This window comes from Chelonia mydas, chromosome 2 (assembly GCF_015237465.2).
Source record: "Chelonia mydas isolate rCheMyd1 chromosome 2, rCheMyd1.pri.v2, whole genome shotgun sequence".
Lineage (NCBI taxonomy): Eukaryota > Metazoa > Chordata > Testudines > Cheloniidae > Chelonia > Chelonia mydas.
Genome location: NC_057850.1, coordinates 217,728,318 through 217,746,928, shown reverse-complemented (window position 1 = coordinate 217,746,928; position 18,611 = coordinate 217,728,318). Strand labels below are relative to the sequence as shown.

At 42.7% G+C, this 18,611-nt stretch overlaps 1 protein-coding gene across 7 annotated transcripts; it reads right to left on the bottom strand.

The window, feature by feature from the left end:
• Nucleotides 1-5,178: 5,178 nt before the first annotated feature.
• MTERF1 (mitochondrial transcription termination factor 1) lies at nt 5,179-17,364 on the bottom strand. 7 transcript variants are annotated; one of them, XM_043541220.1, is made up of 4 exons: nt 16,849-17,222; nt 16,194-16,331; nt 11,572-11,675; nt 5,181-7,698 (listed from the first exon to the last, which is right to left on the bottom strand). In XM_043541220.1, exon 4 carries the CDS (start codon nt 7,696-7,698, stop codon nt 6,499-6,501), a length of 1,200 nt encoding a protein of 399 aa, XP_043397155.1. In that variant the 5' UTR covers nt 11,572-11,675; nt 16,194-16,331; nt 16,849-17,222; the 3' UTR covers nt 5,181-6,498. The 7 variants fall into 7 exon arrangements, with proteins under 7 accessions (XP_007072844.2, XP_043397155.1, XP_027678514.1 ...); XM_027822713.3 differs by lacking the exons at nt 16,194-16,331; nt 16,849-17,222 and adding an exon at nt 17,231-17,364; XM_027822715.3 differs by lacking the exon at nt 16,194-16,331.
• Nucleotides 17,365-18,611: the final 1,247 nt, after the last annotated feature.

Genomic DNA, 18,611 nt, shown 5'->3' with positions numbered 1-18,611 from the left:
AAATGAAGGTGGGCACTTCACAAATCCAGTAATTAGTAGCAATATATTATAACATGAATTATTCCCCAAAGGCTTCCATCCTATGATTCTCTGACAACTTTAAACAAAAGTGGCTTTTGGCCATTGTAGTTACTGAGTGCCAGTTATTTTTCCATTTAACAACTATTACCTCTTTGCTTTCCTTTATAAAGTTTCTATTTTAACATTCACATTAATAAAAAAAAAAAGAACCAAGGTTTTATGTTTTACCCCCTTTATCACTAAAATGGAAAGAAAACACAGTATTTAATGGAAATTCTAGGTCATCAGTGAGCTATATGTGAACCTATCATTTTTGTAAATTTCTTTCATTGAAGTATACCTACTTGTAACTAAGCCCCCTTTCAAATTATCTTCCTTTATTGTCCTAATGATTTATTATTTTAATTCACTCTGATTGGCAAAAAGGAAATAACTGCTGTTCTACTCTACCATGTTTCATTCCAATTTTTGTTCTCAGTAAATGTGTTACAATTCTTCCATTGACAGTCAAAGACATTTCATACAAAAGCAGCATTTACTTTAACTTATATCTGAGCCAAAAAATAAATAGTCAGTTTGACATTTTGGAGTATCTGTTTTCCAGCATCAATCTGAAGTTGTTATTAGAGCCATTAAAATTATTATTTTACACCATTTTAAAAGCATGGCCTATACTAATTTATCTTGATAAATGATACAACATGTTAACAGTAAAGAAAAACAAATGCATGGCATAAAAGCTACTGAAATTGCCAGATATTTACACCCTGCCCTGTTGATCTTTAAGAACTCCATTTTCTAAATCCATCACTGAAAATAACATCAGCAGAAGTAAAGTTACAATTTCTGGTGACTTTTTGGGGGTGCCCTCCCAAGGCAATATCAGACTGTACAGCAAAGAGAGATTACCTTTGATTTTAAAGACAAATAATTCTGTTTATTTCAGAGGAATGATGATGCATTTTGCTGCATATGGCTTATTACCTGCCCCTTTAAATAAGGAGCTAAGGACAAAAAATTCCCTTATGCCAAAGAGTTCTGACTTCCTGTGACAGGGTGCTGGGCTGGGACTCCTGAGCCAGCCCCCTGCCATGCCAGCTCCCATTAATGGAGTTAGACTGGAGCTGCTTAGAGAAACCTGCACCTCATTGGCAAAGGGGAAACAGCTGCCAGCCTAATTAGCCTGGGGCTGCAGAAAAGCCTCAGGGTAGGGATGCCAGAGAGTGGTAGCCCTTCTTTCTTGGCCGCAGAGACTGAGCAGTCCCTAAGGCTGAAACCCCCATGCTGTATGTGGTGAGAAGGTGGTGGGAATTGTTCCCTGTAAATAAACTGCACCTGTGACTGCTGCGCCAGAAGGCCCCTGCATGATTTTTGGAGCAGAGCAGAGGCAGGACCAAGGGGGGCCCTGCAAGGCCCTGTTACACTCCCCAGTCTAAACCAGGGCTTACCTTCCAACCATAACTGTTTTGAGCCAAAAATATGTCAAAACCAAAACAAGACTAAAGCACTCTGTCAAACACAGCAGCAATCCAATCGTATATTTTTTATACTGAAATCCTGCCATTGAGCTCAAAAGGATTAGGCCCAAAAGTTTTACTGTTCCTATGATGGGGTACACAAACTCCACACTGGACCTGAAGGATTAAAAGGCAATACTGGGCCCAGGCAGCCACCCCAACTCCAGGCTTGCAGAGTGTGCTCCAACTGGAGGAGTGGGTTAAAGGGGAGCTAAGAAGTCCAGGTAAATGGTTGTGGACAGACTGCAAGTCAGAAGAATCCTTCTCCAGAAAGCCAGACAAAAGATTGAGCCTGTGAGGGGACCATGGAGCGGGTAAGACCCCGAGGTAATGCCTTCTTTAGCCACCTCCGCCTCCTCTGAGAACTTGTACGTCCAGCAAGGCCCTGCTTCTTTGGATTCTTTCTTTGCTGAGCTACTGACTGGTTGGACTCTAGGGGCCATGCCCCAAATTGAAGGGACCTACTGGTAGGAAGTAGCCTAGCAAAGCAACCTTGGACTTGCTGCAGAGAGGACCATGCCAGTTCTGCTTTTCACCAGGGCTCTGGGCTGGGACCCAGTAGCAAGAAAGGGCCCAGGTCTGGGAGCTGAGGCCCAGAAGCAGGTGGAAAGTCAAAGATTCCCTGCTTAAGATCAGGAACAGGCACCTCTTCCACCCAGACAGAGGAGCAAGAGGCTGAAAGTTACGCATGCTAACCACTAGGCTGCCCAACCCTCCAAGCCCCCTATCCTATGTGGCGGAGAATACGGGCAGCAGAGTCCGAAGTCCTGAAAGTAGGCCAGAGAGAGAGAGAGACACACACAGGGAGGAGTGGGGAGAGGCAAAAATGGATTTTGAGAAGTTGCTGACATGGGTCTTAGAAAACCAACAATAGCAGGCAGCCAAACAACAGCACCAGCAGAACCAACTGCTCCAGCAGCTCACCATCCAGCATCCAACAGCAGCAGCTGATTAAAGAAATGATGGTGCAGCAGCAGGAACAGCAGCAGTGGCTCATCCAGCAGATGACGGTGCTCCTACAGCCATCTAGGTCAGCAGCAAGTCTCACCAATGGAAAGGGAAGTCCCGTCCCCATGCCATTCAAGCCGGTTAAACTGACAAAGATGGGGCCCATGAACAACCCAGAGGCATTCTTCATCATGGTCAAGAAAGTCACCACTAGCCCTCTACTTGAGGACCCAGGCCCAGGCCACATAGTAGGGCCTCATTGCGGTGGCTGTTTAGGATTACACCCACATCAAGGCAGCTGTCCTGGATATCCTGAATGTATCTCCCATAACCCACCAGCAGGAGTTCTGTTTCTTTGAATTCCTGCTTGGGGCTCAGCCCAAAGCTGTCACCTAGAATCTGAAAGAACACTGCTGGAAGTGGCTCTAGACAGAGGGCTGCACTGGGGTTCAGGTGATGGAGAAGGCTGTCATGGAGTACTTCACGCAGATCCTCCCCATGGATGAGGTGGGTGTGAATGCGTGGTGAGGTACTGTCTCAAAATGCTTGCAGAAGCCGTTGGGCTGGCAAAGAACTAGCCTCCCTTGGGTCCAAAGCAGAAACACCAAAGACCAGACCAGAAAGCCCCAGGGATCACATACTACCAACCCCCAAATCCAGCTAAATGGGTCCCAGGGAACTGGGATACCCAGTCCCAGTGAGGGAGGGTACAATGACCACTCATCAGTGCCAAACCAGAGCAGTAAGGTCTACCATCGCCCTTCAATGTGGATGTACTGGCAGGTGAGACCGGACTTCGTAGAAATACAATGACCCAACCTTGGGTCAGGTTTATGAACAGATTGCCCATGTGGACAGCACAGTACTAGACTCTCAGCTCTTGAAATGGTGGCCCCATTTTGAACTGCTTGAGGAAAGACATACCAGGCCATGAAAGATTCCAAGACAGGAAGAAGTGGGAATCCAGCTGGTAGTTCCCAGGAAGTTCCAAAGGTGGGTATTCCAACTGGCCCATCCAATACCATGCAGAGGCCACTTGGTGAGAGAAAAGACACGAGACATGCAACAGAGTGACTATATGGTTCCACTGGCTGAGCATCCACTTAAAGTTGCACTCATCCCCAAGTGCCAGTGGACAGGTCAGAAAAAGATTCCAAAGGCCCCTCTGGTACCACTACTCACCATAAGGGTGCCCTTTGAAAAGGATAGCCGTGGACCTGGTGGGCCGGTTAGAAAAGTCTGCAGCTAGGAACAAATACATCCTGGTGATCCTAGATTATGCCATCCTATACCCCGAAGCATCCTTCTTTGATCAACTACAGCTGTCATCACCAGTGAGCTCCTGAAGGTTTTTTCCTGTGTGGGGATCCCCAAGGAGATGCTAAGGGATCAGGAAACCAACTTCACCTCACAATTAGCAAAAGAGCTTTTTAGCCTGCTATGGGTCAAGTCTTTGAAAATGTCTGTATACCACCCTCAAACCAACAGATTGGTGGAATGGGTCAACGAGACATTAAAGAACATGCTGACGAAGTTTGTAGTCACTGATCTCCCAACACTGGGACCACCTGCTCCTACCTCTCCTGTTCACCATCCATGAGCTGCCCCAAGCATCCACAGGCTTCTCCTGTTCAAGCTATTGTATGGGAGACAGTCACTGGCTGTGTTCCCTCCAAGTGATTCAAATGCCACGCACTTGATTAGCAGAGCCACGCACATCTGGCAGAGTGTGTTCAGGTGTGTTCCCCCCCCCCCCCCCCGCAGCTGCTCCCGGGACCCTCCTGCTGACTGTGCAGAGCAGAGGTAGAGGGGGTGCTGTCAGGGTGTCCCCTTCCCCAGCCCCTGTACCCCATCTCCCAGAGCAGGGGAGACGGCTCAGGACTTGAGCAGGAGAGAGCTGCTGTGGTCTGAATGAGCCTTCTGGGTGAGTGAGTGAGTGAGTGAGTACCTTAAAGAGACAGCGCATGGTCTCTCAGAGACTTCCCCAGCAGCCAGCTCACACAATCTCACACAGTCTCTCCGCATCCCCAGGTACCCCATCTCCACAGATCGGGACAGCTTTCAGTGAATGCCTTAAAGAGACAGTGTACAGCATCTCTCAGAAACTTCCCCAGCAGCCAGCACACACACTGTCTCTGTGTCACACACACACAGTATTTCCCACTCCCCTCCCAACACATACTTGTATTGTTGTTGTTGTTACTTCTTGGTACTTCCTGCAATGCATATATATTCTCTGTAATTTTATTCTTTAAAAGTGTGTTATTTTAGTTTTTTGACTGGTCTATGCATTTCATAATTTTTATTTCTCTTACACTTAAATTTAAATCTTTGAGTAGTGAGTTCTAAAATGCCTAACCTGTCCTGGCTGTTCAGAACTCTGGGTTGTCACCTTCTTGCCATTCTGACATCCACTCCCCTGCATGCCATTCTCCTGACATTACTCTGCATCAGCACGCTATCTCAGACAGAAATGCCTAGAAGACGCAAGTCTGAGCGTCTCTCTGCTGCAAATCTACTCAGTAAGTAATGGAGTACTTGTGGCACCTTAGAGACTAACCAGTTTATTTGAGCATGAGCTTTCGTGAGCTACAGCTCACTTCATCGGATGCATAGGTTGCTATGCATCCGATGAAGTGAGCTGTAGCTTACGAAAGCTCATGCTCAAATAAACTGGTTAGTCTCTAAGGTGCCACAAGTACTCCTTTTCTTTTTACGAATACAGACTAACACGGCTGTTACTCTGAAACCTGTCAGTAAGTAATGCTTCTCTTGTAAACATTTAAATGTATACTCAGATAAAATGTACATTTCCCAGGATCCTGAGAATTCAAGATCAAATTTAAGTCCCAAAACCTGCAAACACAAGCAGGTACCTACCAAAGTTTTGCTTAGACTTGAGACTTAGGATCCAAGTTCTTTGACTTCACCCTCCTCCTGCAAAGGAGGGAGTGAAAAAAATAGACACTTACTTATACCTAATTAAAGCAAGAGGACTAGATGTGTGATCAAAGGGTAAGAAACATAAAAACATACATATGTAAATATACAGAAATCCTTAGATCATGTAATTAGGTGGGGAAAATGTGTCATTATACACTTGAAATAAACAGAATTACCTGTTCTTAAAATCAAAAGCAGTTTGTATTATGCTTCAAGGAATAATGTCATGTTAGTTTTCTGCATTTAGGAGCTACCTCCTTAAAGTATCTATGATTTGCAAATGCCAAGTACATTTGTCCTCATCTGAGAGACTTCTGTAGCATTTAATGAATCATCTGTCACCAAATCATCTGTCACCAGCTGTGGACAATACTTTGATGTCACATCCCTTTACCAACTGCCCTTCTAAGTGTGCCTGTTAGATTTAAGCCAGCTCTTCATATTATTAGATTTTATAGGCTTATGGGGACATGCTTCTATCATAAAGACTACATCTATGCCAACCCTTATCAACAGACCTTTCAATGCATTTCCCAAGGACACAGGCTCCTAGATCTTACTTATCTGTGATAAGATGAAACAATGTAAAGAAATAATAGAATACCCCAGTCCAACAACTGGCTCCTGCAAGGGCTTCAATGGGGCTCCAAATGGATGCAATGGTTTGCCTGTGCTAAGCCAGTTCCAGAATCAAGGGTATGAATGATCTGTTGCTTTTGTATGGAAGAAAGGACAAATAGTATACCTGACTTATCTTCTCTGTACCATTCATTATTCTGCATATCTCTAATATCTCCTCCAACTGGAGTCCTCTCTAAACAGTCCCACTCTTTTCAGTATCTGTGATCCACTACCTTCACAGCAAGACACTAAACGGGTCTCCTGGTCACCCCATACCACCCCGCTAGTGATAGCTGAGAATTTACTTATCCTAAATAAGCAGTGCTAAGTAACCACAAATGATTTTGAAATAAGTTTCAAAATAACAAAACAGGACCCTTTTTCAAGTTTTTTAATTTCAAAATCTGACCCTGTATTCTCACAGAATGGATGCTGTCCTCTTGGTTAATCACCATGCACTATGTAATTTTTCCAATTTAGCTTCAAATCTCTTTTTACTTAAAGTAAGGATGCCAATTCCATAGGTTTTGAAGTCATAACTAGTTTTTTCCAGTTCCTTGACTCTGCTTCTTACAGTACTGATACTTACATCCAGAACGCGAGAAGTTTCAGCTATTTGTTTAATGTGAATCTTTGCTTGCAAGAGGCAATCTATTTTATCACTGAGGGTCTTGGCTGAAAGAAAGAGCACTCGTGGATACCTAATGAAAAATCTATCCACCTCTCTTTCAGTGCACCCAAGAGATAACAGCTTCTCTTTAGCATTTGTAAAGTTTTTTTTTATATATTCATTAGATAAGTCCAAAATGTCAGCTCCAGTGCCATGTAGCAGAGCTAGTAATTCCTCATTCCTCAGATGGAAAGATGACTGCAGGAACTCAATGTTTGCACTCACTTGCTTGCTGCTCCGCAGGAGGATGAAAACATTTTTAGAAATTATGTGCTTCACAAAACCATTTGGGTTTTCACCACCTAAAGATAAACAGATTTCATGCAGGAGGTCAGTCATCTGCTTATTCAGCTCCACTCTGTTAGAAAACGCCCGTGGTGCTCTGGTCAACATATTGCTAAGGTGTTTAGAGGTTAGCCCAAGAGAACAGAAAAATGTAATATTTTTCTCCATATTCATGTTATTACTGGAACGAAAGAAGGACTCAGGGGAACGTCCCAGAATATTTACAATTTCCAAGTCAGTCATCAAAATACTTCTCCAAAGTTCCCAACGTTTTTCAAGAGACTCATGGGAACGCGTGATGGCCCGTGGATAACGTGAGATGATGCTAGCAATGATTTCATTAGTAGCCCCTTTGCTTTGCAGAAACTTTTTGAGGCCCTCTTCATTTGTGATCAGCTTCTTCAGAACTCCAGGTTGTCGCCTTCTTGCCATTTTGACATCCACTCCCATGCATGCCAGATTGTTTACTAGAATGCCATTCTCCTGGCATGACTCTGCATCAGCACTCTCTATCTTCAGACAGAAGTGCCTAGAAGACACAGGTCTGAGTGCAATCTCTGCAGAAAATCTAATCAGCCAGAAACAATTCATATTGTGAAGATGTGAGTTTTTCATGCGCAACAGTCCCCTGGCTGCCATAGGAATCAGCTGCTGCAAATATCTTTGTAGTATTGTATGTCCACTGTTTATCATCTGAGGGGAAGAAAACAAATAGTCATTATGCACAGCTACTGGATACTAAATAAAGAACGTGGATGGATTTGTTTAAATAGTTAGAGCTTAAAAAAAAATAAAAACAAAATCTGCCCAAGTAGGAATATCTAATTATTTAGTTAAAAGATATGGCTTAAAAAACCCCTATAAATTAGCAAATTCAATAAATTGTTTAAAATTCATTCATTTAAAATTCTGGATGGAGGTGAACAGAAGTGTACAGGATTACTACCATGAAACCAGAATAAAATATTCAGTTACATTAAAGGATTAAGATTCAGGCTTCCATCTCTTAAGAGGCATGGTACAGACAGCCCAGGTGGGAAGCTAGGGTAACTTTAAACCACCTTTGCACGCTCCCGATTCTGGACTGCTCTGGTGGCTGAAGGGTCCCCATCCCCCGTCATATTTCAGGAAGCCCTGGAGGTCTGTCTGCATTATGGCAGACTCCCTGGGCAGTAGTGCTGCCCAGAATTTCCCACATGCCTCACTCCAAACACTCCTCTCCCAGCCGCAGCCATTTCCCCAGCACACCCCCTACACATGGGCTTGAGAAGGGTCCTAGGAGGACAGCCTACAGCTCTCTCCCCCAGCTCCTATTCCAAAGGAGCTCTCCCCCAGCTAGACCTGGGGTTTTTAGGCCCCTTTATACTATTGTACTCTGGTCCCTTTATTCAGCATAGAACGATTGGTGCAGGAGTGAGAATCTCACCCAAAGTGAGGACTCAGCAGGAAAAGTTTGCAAAACACTGACATCTCACCACATTCAACTCTGTCCCCTTTCATAGTTGCCAATATTTGAAACTGTTTCTCAAGGAATAGTTCTCCACAAAGAGTTGGGAAGTTGGAAATCACAAATCCCCCAAGAGCTGAAGTTTGTGTGTGTATTCTGGTCAATTTCATGTTGAGTTCTAGGTTAGTTGGTTGTATTTTTTTCCTTTCATCCTTGCTTCTTCTGTTTCCCCACCCTCTAAGCTGTTTCTTCCAGGTAACACACTACACCACTATCCTGATCCAGAAAGCCCCTCATCTGATTCAGCATATTACAGCCAAGAAGATATCACGCATTGCAAGGGCTGACTTTGATCCTGACACTTGGGTAACCAATCAAAACAACAAAACAATCAATCAGTTGTAACCAATCAATTGTCTGTACACAGTCTAAGTACAGTAACAAGTTTTAATGTCATCTGATCAAAAATGGAACTTAAAAAAGATGAACAAGTTTTTTGTGTCCCCTTCATGGCTTGAAGATGGAGTTTTAGATTTAGGACTTACAATATGAGTCTCAGCAAAATATATGTCATTTCTTGGAACCTTTTCAGAAATCTGGTCATTTAAAATCCCCAGTTGTTAGGTCTTCCAATACAGTCAAACTAAGCCAAGCAACTCAGAAAATTATGTCAGGCTCTTAGTGCCATAAATTCACGTTGGAAATCCTCAACAAGTGACACAAACACCCCACTGAAGTGAATTAAACCTTTGTCCTATCCATCAGAACTGGGAGTTTTAAATGTTGATATAAGAATAATATGAAAACTCATTACTGCGCACGCTCACCAGGTAGTTTCAAAAGTTAAAAATCTCAGGTGCTACAAAACGTTTTTCAAAATAGCAAAATGGACTCCGACCCCATTAGGGATTCATTCCTGGCAAATTTCCAGTTTTAAAAATCAAACCATTTTTACATTAAAAAAAACTTAAACTGTTGGCGTGTGCCAGACCCTTATTTTGTAATAAATAAGGGTGAGCGGCACTTGTAGCTTCTATGGGTTTATTTACAATAAGGTAGGGTGGGGGAGTTAGGAGCTCCCCAGGCACTTCTGGCTGCCAAGACGGAAGCCTGATGGGCTCCCTCTCAGGTGTTATTGCAAGGGGACTCCTGAGACAGGAAGGAACAAGCATTTCAAATGCTGAAAAGAAAAATTCTTCAGCAGCCGTGGTGCAATGGGGAACATCACCAGAGGCCCCTAGAGTAGGGAAAGGATCAAGCACTCCTACCAACAACATCCTGCATCAACAACGGGAGAAGGGAAGGACAGACACCATCATGCCACCCAGAGATAGCAGTAGAGCAGACAGCTGTGTCCTCCAAAAATAATGGTGGGGAGGGACTGAATAAGGAGCATGGAGCAAGTAACCTCTCTCTAATTCTGCATTAATGAGCAGAGGGGGCAGGAGGAGCACAGGTGGGCATGCCCCATACTGTAACTATAATGTTGTAGACATTATGCCTCATCTCTGAGACAGAACAAGAAACCTTTTTCTCCCTTGAAAAAACAAAAAAAGTGCCAGCCACTGCAAAGGAATAGGAGAAAGTGAAGGTGGACATGGAGAGCCATGTCTGATTTCACTTGGGCTGGAAACCAGCCATGCAGACCTGCATCTCCCCACTTCCCTTGCTGAAGGCAGGTTTTCCCAGTGGTTTTTTCTCTCCCTCCCTGGGTAGGCATTTAAAGCACCACAGAGAAAGGAGAGAGGTCATAAGTCAAGTCTGCTCAGCTCTCCTTTCCCACCAAGCAGCCCAGAGGCTCCTAGAGCCAACTGGGGAAAAGGAGAAGGACCAAACATCCTGCACCCAAAGTCCTGTCTTAACAATGGGAGTGGGCAGGAGAAGCACTAATGCCACCCCTTAACTCTTTCACCCAGTTCCAAGGGAGGCCCAGAAGAGGATTAGAGACCTCTGGCAGTGTTCCCCACTGTGCCATGGCTGATTGGCTGCCGATTACGGAAAGGCTCATGTCTTTCAAAGGGATGCTTTAACAAGGAAAAGGGAACCGCTGGGGCAGCCCTAGGGAAGATCACAGCCTGGGTGGCTGGTTTCTAGCAGCTGTCAAAACAGCCATAACCTACTCCACCTCCCACACGCTATCACCGCAGCCATTGCTTGTTCCCCCATACCAGTTATGGAAAGGATTAGAGCTCTCCACTCCTCTGCTATCTCAGATGCCTCCTTCATTAATGCAGGGGGATTAAAGCAGGATTTACGCAGGATGCTCCATAGCAGCTACAGAGCTGACATTCAGAAGCTGGGCTTCCTTTTCTTTCCTCCTCCAAAAGCCCAACCCCCGACACAATCTGTCATCTGAGAGGAGCTCTCAAATACTCCCTCACAGCAGCAACAGAACTCCTCAGAGGGGACCTTAAAACTCATACATATAACTTGGCATATTTGCGGCTGTAACTGTCCCTAAACTTCTTTTAAAAACAAAGTGAGGGTCAGAGAAACACTGAAGGTAACCAACCCTTTAAACAAAGCTATTCCTTTCATAGCTTCCCATACCTCCACAATTGATTGGCTGACTTTTAAAGACTACTTAGATGATCAGCTGAGAACAAAAACAAAAAAACAAATACAGAGTACTAGAAAGCAATCATAAATAGTAATATTTTGTACTTACCTGGTGCCTTTTACTGGATGCACAAAAAGCTCTTAAACAGAAATTATGCCTTACCACAACCCTGTGAGATAGGTATTTCTACATCAGTTTTACATCTAAGTAAACTGATGTACAAACAGGATGACTGATTTGTCCAAGGCCACACAAGAAGTTAAAGGAGAGCTATGAAAAGAATCCAGGAGTCCTTACTTTTCGTCCCCTGCTTTCACAACTTGGTCCAACACTTCCTCAGCAAAAAAATATTTCCCTTTCCTCTACCTTCCTCTTCCCTTCTCTCCTTACTATTCCACTTCTCTTTCTCTTCCCCTTTGCATTTCCTCCATCAATTTCTTCCCTCTTAGAAGGCATCAAGTTGGTTTTAATTCAAACTGCCATAAACAGTGGTTTTGACATCCGAATCTAATATAGTTAAAAATACAAAAGTGAATTTAGACTGGAAAGCCTGACTCACCTTTAATAGTAATGGTCCAGCATTAACACCTTGAGTATGTGCAAACAACCTATTGTTTATTTTTTAGTATCTTGGTCACACATATATAAATCCTTTTCCACTCACTGCAGGAGGAAGAAAAAAATGTAAATCAAACTGTCAGACAATGTTACGCAGATTAACCATCCAAGCCAATTCTTAAAACAACAGTAAATATGAAGTCAGTAGCTCAAGCAGTAAGCGGCTTGTGAGCCTCCGTTACATGGAGCAAGATCATCACATTATAGTCTGGATCCAACCAACGGGCAATGACTTGTTTTGTTCCCTGTGGAGTAGCCCAGCAGTGAGATTCAAAGACAATGATTAGAGGATTAGAAAACATGCTTAATAGTGACAGATTCAAAAACTCAATCTATTTTTCTTAACAAAGAGAAGGTTAAGCGGTGACAATCACAGTCCAAAAGTATCTACACAGGGAACAAATATTTAATAATGGGCTCTTCAGTCTAGCTGCAAAAGGTATAATATGATCCAATGGCTGGAAGTTGAAACTAGATACATTCAGTCTGGAAATAAGGTGTACATTTTTCATGGTGAGAGTCATTAACCATTGGAACAATTTACCAAGGGTCAAGGTGCATTCTCCATCACTGACAATTTTTAAATCAAGCTTGGATTAAACGATCTGCTCTAGGAATTATTTTGGGGAAGTTCTATGGCCTGTGTTATACAAAAGGTCAGACTAGATTATCACAATGGTCCCTTCTCATCATGTATATTACATGGGAATGTAGTGGCTCTGTGGAGCATGCTACCCTCTAGTGTGCTGGAAGATGTGATTCAAGGTTGTTTTACAAAAAGAAAAGGAGTACTAGTGGCACCTTAGAGACTAACCAATTTATTTGAGCATAAGCTTTCGTGAGCTACAGCTCACTTGATGAAGTGAGCTGTAGCTCACGAAAGCTTATGCTCAAATAAATTGGTTAGTCTCTAAGGTGCCACTAGTACTCCTTTTCTTTTTGCGAATACAAACTAACATGGCTGCTACTCTGAAAGTTGTTTTACTCCTCCTTACTCCCTTGTGCCAAAGCCAACACACAGGACAGGCTACAATATGGCTCATAATAATCAATTTTATAAGAAACCCACAGTAATACACAGTAAGTCTGCAGTAATAACAGAATACAGCTTTAAGAACCTGACCCAGAGTCTGTTGAACTCAAATGGAGTTTTTCCATTGACTTTAATGGGCCTGAGATCAGGCCCTACATTTCTACCAACATGTGGAACACAGGTGCCACTTTGAATCTGGGACGCTATAAAATAGTTTTTTGGTCATTTGGACAATAGTACAATAGCCAAACCCCAGAGTTCCTTAGCTAAATACCGATGATAATCTTTCTGTTCTATCCAGAACTTTTCCATTAAAAATTCATTAGAGGCTCTGGCACTTCTATATTGCAATTTATTCTAGGCACTGAATTCAGATCAGATTCAGGACCATAACTACTGATTACATTTCTTGTTTGACAAAGAAAAGTTATCTTGGAAGGAGAGTGATAAGGATGCCCTCTTATGGAATAACTTTATTAGCCAGAGTTTCCACACAGCCCAGCAATAAAGGGGTGCAATAAATATCAAGTAAAAGTTTCAGACTAACAGATATAGTTCTAATTGTTTCAGCAATTGTACTATAAGGAAAAATAAATATCCTGTTCTAGCCTGTACTTTTCAACCAAGCAGCAATCCACCAACCCCCAGAACATATAGCACATAGTGTTTCCCGAGCAGTGAACTACCAAAAGATCATTTTCAGAGAAAAAGAATTTGCCATGACAAATCAGACCACATGTGTATCAAAATCCAATATGCTGGCCACAGAGAATATCTGACACTTAAGAGGAAGGCAACCTCAATTTATCCTCATCCACATCCACAGCACCTGGCTAATTATGGGAGGAAATACCTTCCTCATCCATGCTCTGATCAGCTGATGCAATGTAACAAGATTTGACAATCCATATCTTGGACTAAGTGCAATCATTTTTACTGCTTATGAAGTTATCTTACCCCTTTTCAAAGTCCAATTATAATATTTGACTCAATGACATATTGTACTAAGGATTCCACTAGCCTCTAGACAAACTAACTTCCTGTTGGACAAAGTACATTCCTGTCTGGGCCCTCAGCAGGGTTCAAACCCTGTATCTAAAGGGATAAGAGAGTAAGACTCTTATTTCTTGAGAAAAACTCCAATAGCTGGAAACTGTAGTGGACTCCTAATCTTCCTCTACCACCCACTAGCAGAAGACTAAAAGATTCACAATCCCTTAGTGTGGGTTACGAAAGCAAGTATCTGTCCCATTAAATTGAGTTCCAAAACCTCAACGCTTTTAGTTAAAATAAAAGCAGTCCTTAATCATTTTATCCCTATTGGGATTCAGGTCAGCTAATCCCAAGAGTTCAATGGGACATACCAGCTAACTAGTCTTATTACATAATTTCATTGCAGACTGCTTTTCTTCTTGTTACATTTCATAATCTGTTCACTACTAGCAATAATCTGATAAGTGCTGCAGTAACACTTGATGAAAGGGAATTGCATGAATAACCGATCAAACAGTCTCAGACTCACCAGGCATATTGGAGCCTTCTTCAACAGATCAGTATATAGATGAAAACCAATAGCAAGAAAAAACAGTCAAGAAAGATGAAAACTATCTTAAGAAGTGGAATATTTTCTCACTGGTAGGGTGTGTAACTCCTGTTCTCCCCACCCAGGAGTAACACATATGCCTGAAGAGCAGAATAAACACCCTAAAAATGACACCAAGCAAATCTCTATTATTTAAAATTGTGGAAACTTCTTCCCTGGATTCAGAGTAACAGCCGTGTTAGTCTGTATTCGCAAAAAGAAAAGGAGGACTTGTGGCACCTTAGAGACTAACCAATTTATTTGAGCATGAGCTTTCGTGAGCTACAGCTCACTTCATCGGATGCATGCTGTGGAAATCGCACAAGACATTTTATACACAGACACCATGAAACAATGCCTCCTCCCACCCCACTCTCCTGCTGGTAATAGCTTATCTAAAGGGAGGAGGCATTGTTTCATGGTGTCTGTGTATAAAATGTCTTGTGCGATTTCCACAGCATGCATCCGATGAAGTGAGCTGTAGCTCAGGAAAGCTCATGCTCAAATAAATTGGTTAGTCTCTAAGGTGCCACAAGTCCTCCTTTTCTTCTTCCCTGGAGGTTTTCAAAAGGAGGCAGGATAGCCACCTTTCTTGGATGGTCTAGACCAGTGGTGGGCAACCTGCAGCCCGCAGGCGGCCCATCAGGATAATCCGCTGGCAGGCTGCAAGACAGTTTGTTTACATTGACCATCCGCTGGCATGGCCGCTCGCAACTCCCAGTGGCCGCAGTTCACCTTTCCCGCATACAACCGCATTTGCTCCAATCCCTCAGACAGAGACAAACACCTACAGGATCTCTATCAAGCATTCTTAAAACTACAATACTCACCTGGGGAAGTGAAGAAACAGATTGACAGAGCTAGAAGGGTACCCAGAAGTCACCTACTACAGGACAGGCCCAACGAAGAAAGTAACAGAACACCACTAGCCATAACCTACAGCCCCCAACTAAAATCTCTCCCGAGCATCATCAAGGATCTACAACCTATCTTGAAGGATGATCCCTCACTCTCACAGACCTTGGGAGACAATCCAGACCTTGCTTACAGACAGCCACCCAACCTGAAGCAAATACTCACCAGCAACTACACACCACACAACAGAAACACTAATCCAGGAACCAATCTCTGCAACAAGCCCCATTGCCAAATCTGTCTGCACATTTATTCAAGGGACACCATCATAGGACCTAACCACATCAGCCACACCATAAGCAGCTCATTCACTTGCACGTCTACCAATGTGATATATGCCATAATGTTCCAGCAATGCCCCTCTGCCATGTACATTGGCCAACCAGACAGTCTCTACACAAAAGAATAAATGGACACAAATCAGACATCAAGAATTGTAACATTCAAAAACCAGTAGAAGAGCACTTCAATCTCCCTGGACACTCAATAACAGACTTAAATGTAGCCATTCTTCAACAAAAAAACCTTCAAAAACAGACTTCAATGAGAAACAGCAGAACTGGCACTAATTTGCAAACTTGACACCATCAAATTAGGCCTGAATAAAGACTGTGAGTGCCTGGGTCACTACAAAAAGTAATTTTCCCTCTGTTGATACTCACCCCTTCTTGTCAACTGTTGGGAATGGGCCACATCCACCCTGATTGAATTGGCCTCGTTAGCACTGCCCCCCGCCCCTTGGAAAGGCAGCTCCCATCTTTTCATGTGCTGTATATTTATACCGGCCTACTCTATTTTTCATTCCATGCATCTGATGAAGTGGGTTATAGCCCACAAAAGCTTATGCCCAAATAAATTTGTTTGTCTCTAAGGTGCCACAAGGACTCCTCATTGTTTTTGCTGATACAGACTAACACGGCTACTCCTCTGAAACCTAAATTTAATAGTAATTAAGACAAGATTTATTTTACAAGGGACGCTCAATCACAATATCACTTTATAATTTAGTAAAATGTTATTAGTTTTAACTTACTAGCCTTTAAAAGTTATAGTCCAATCAGACTCAGATGTGCCAGTTAGCACCAGGGATCCATTGTGCTGTGTGTGTGTGACAAAGAGGCAGTCCCCATCCTTAAGAATTTGCAGTCTAAGGTCCTGAACCAGCAAACAGCTGCTAACAAATGCTCTTTTTATAGATTATGCCTTTTACAAATATTTTCTGTCCCTAAAAATATCCATTGTCTGCCCTGACTCATATAACAGGAGAAAAAGAACCTTCCTCCAAAATAGCAAGGGACATACTATTGCACAGCTCATTTCTATTTCTATTCTATTTCTATTATTCTAAGCAATAATCACCCCAGACCTCCCTCACCTAAGCATCCACTGGGGGGTTGCCAAATTTGGTTGGAGGAATTCCTGGAGATTTGATCACATGACATAATCTTTAATTCCTGGAGACTCCAGAACAATCCTGGAGGGTTGGCAAACCTAATTTGGGGATTCTTATTTCACATTGCTAAGACATGAGACCTTTGCCAATACACACAAAAAATAGTCAAATTTCAAGCAAAAATTCAGACTAATGAATACAGTTGAATATCTTTAGAAACCCCACTATAAGACAAAATAAATATACTGCTCTAAACCCTCTTGGTTGCATTTTACACAGCAGAATCAGTCCTTACGTTGCACGCAGATAATCCCACCACTTTACTCAGATCCGAAGACCACTTTGACTTCCCTTTAGTATTGCTAACTCTTTCTTTTGGGCAAAGCAAATCCTTTTCCTGTTAAATCAAGCCCCAAAACCTTGCCGCTTTCATAAGAGTAATTTTCAAGCATTTAATCGGCACATACTAGCTAACCCCTTTTAATTAAATTATTTCACTGCAGCTTCCTTCCTTAAATTTCTTGTTTCACTTTGCAATTTGAATTCGACTAGCAGTGATGTGAAAAGTGCTATAGCCGAGAAGTATGTGATTTGTGTTTTCCATCCAGTGAGATTGAAAGTAAAACGACTCTTCCCTGAGTAACCAGTGTAATAAGACCGTAAAACGTGTAATTTACCATCACATTGCGGTCCGGAGTCTTCCTCATCATAGGTTAAAGTTGAAAGCTAACAAGGAGAAAACAGTCAAAGCTAGTAAAGAAGAAAACTTGATATTAAAAAGGATTTGGTTTTCGTTTTAGTGCTGCCACCTACCAGATTTCTGTTTTCACTCATTTTAGTAAAAGTGAACTGCTGCACCAGGAGATGGCAGTATAAAATAACATAGCCATGCAATTTGTGCTGCGGTATTTTGTGCTATATTTAAGATTTGGAGGGGGAGGGGGTCCACAATGTTTTTGTAGCCTATGTAGGAAAGAAGGGTGGGCTACTAACAACCTTCACAAAGATGACAGGTGTCTGAAGCCTCTGCAGGAGGATATGGAATATGGAGCAGAGACATTGCCACTGGCCTTCCTATAGCACCATCACCGTTTCTTCCCCCAAAAGTCTCATTAAATGGCTGGGTGAGGATTCTAACATGTCTGTTACAGAAGGTTGTCACCTGTCCAGGTTTTCCCAGGATTGTCCTTTTTTGAGGTAGCTGTCCCAGGAAATCTGTAAGGGTGCTCAGTACACGCTGACAGCTGGCCAGTTTTATGGGCTTGGGTGGGATCATCCCGGATGGCAACCCTATGCATTGTTGTCATTAAACATTCACAATATTTTTAAACAAATTCAACAACGAGAAGGATTTTTTTTTTTTTATTATTTAATTTGATCATAAAGACAGGCCCAATGTGCCAATTCTTTATCAGAGCAGTAAGGACTAGTAATCCATGAGGGATAATCCTGACCCCAATGCTGAGCCAGATAACTAACCTGGGTATAAATGGGCAGGTGTCTGCAGCTGCTGTATCAGCCTCAGGACTGCAGTAGCTTCAGTGGTCATATGGGGAAAATGACTGATGAATACCCACACTGCTTGGCCCTGACCCACCCACCTCTTGTCCTACCCATCCCCATATAGCTGCTGGGCACTGGCAGTGGAGGGACCCCCCATGAAGCTCCACAGAGTGCAGTGGATGTGCACCCATTTATGGGCTCTAAACACACATCATCCTGCAGATTACCCATTCTGGTTCTTCTGCATTGGGAACAATTTCCCCCTAAGTACCAAAACTAAGCCTTGGACACTTAACCATACCTACCAGTTCTTATGGGACTAATAGAGATGGCATGTCAAGCCTTATCCTTTGAGCATAATAATTTAATACTGAAAAAAACAAAGCCTCCTCACTCAGTGATGCACTGCTTTAGGACTAATCCTCATAACAAAAGTAATTCAATTATCTGACTTTTTTGGGGACATTTTAACACATGACAGTCTCCTCCATGTTAGCACCTACAGAATTTACTAAAAGAGTCACAGCTTTTCTGGATTTCACTGCCATGGTATCA

Excerpts from the sequence above, each read along its gene's own strand:
- MTERF1 (XM_007072782.4), bottom strand. The coding sequence starts at position 17,263 with ATGATGAGGAAGACTCCGGACCGCAATGTGATG. Across the intron at positions 7,699-17,230 it reads CTCCGGACCGCAATGTGATG|ATGATAAACAGTGGACATAC; the intron begins GTAAATTACACG and ends TCTTCCCCTCAG.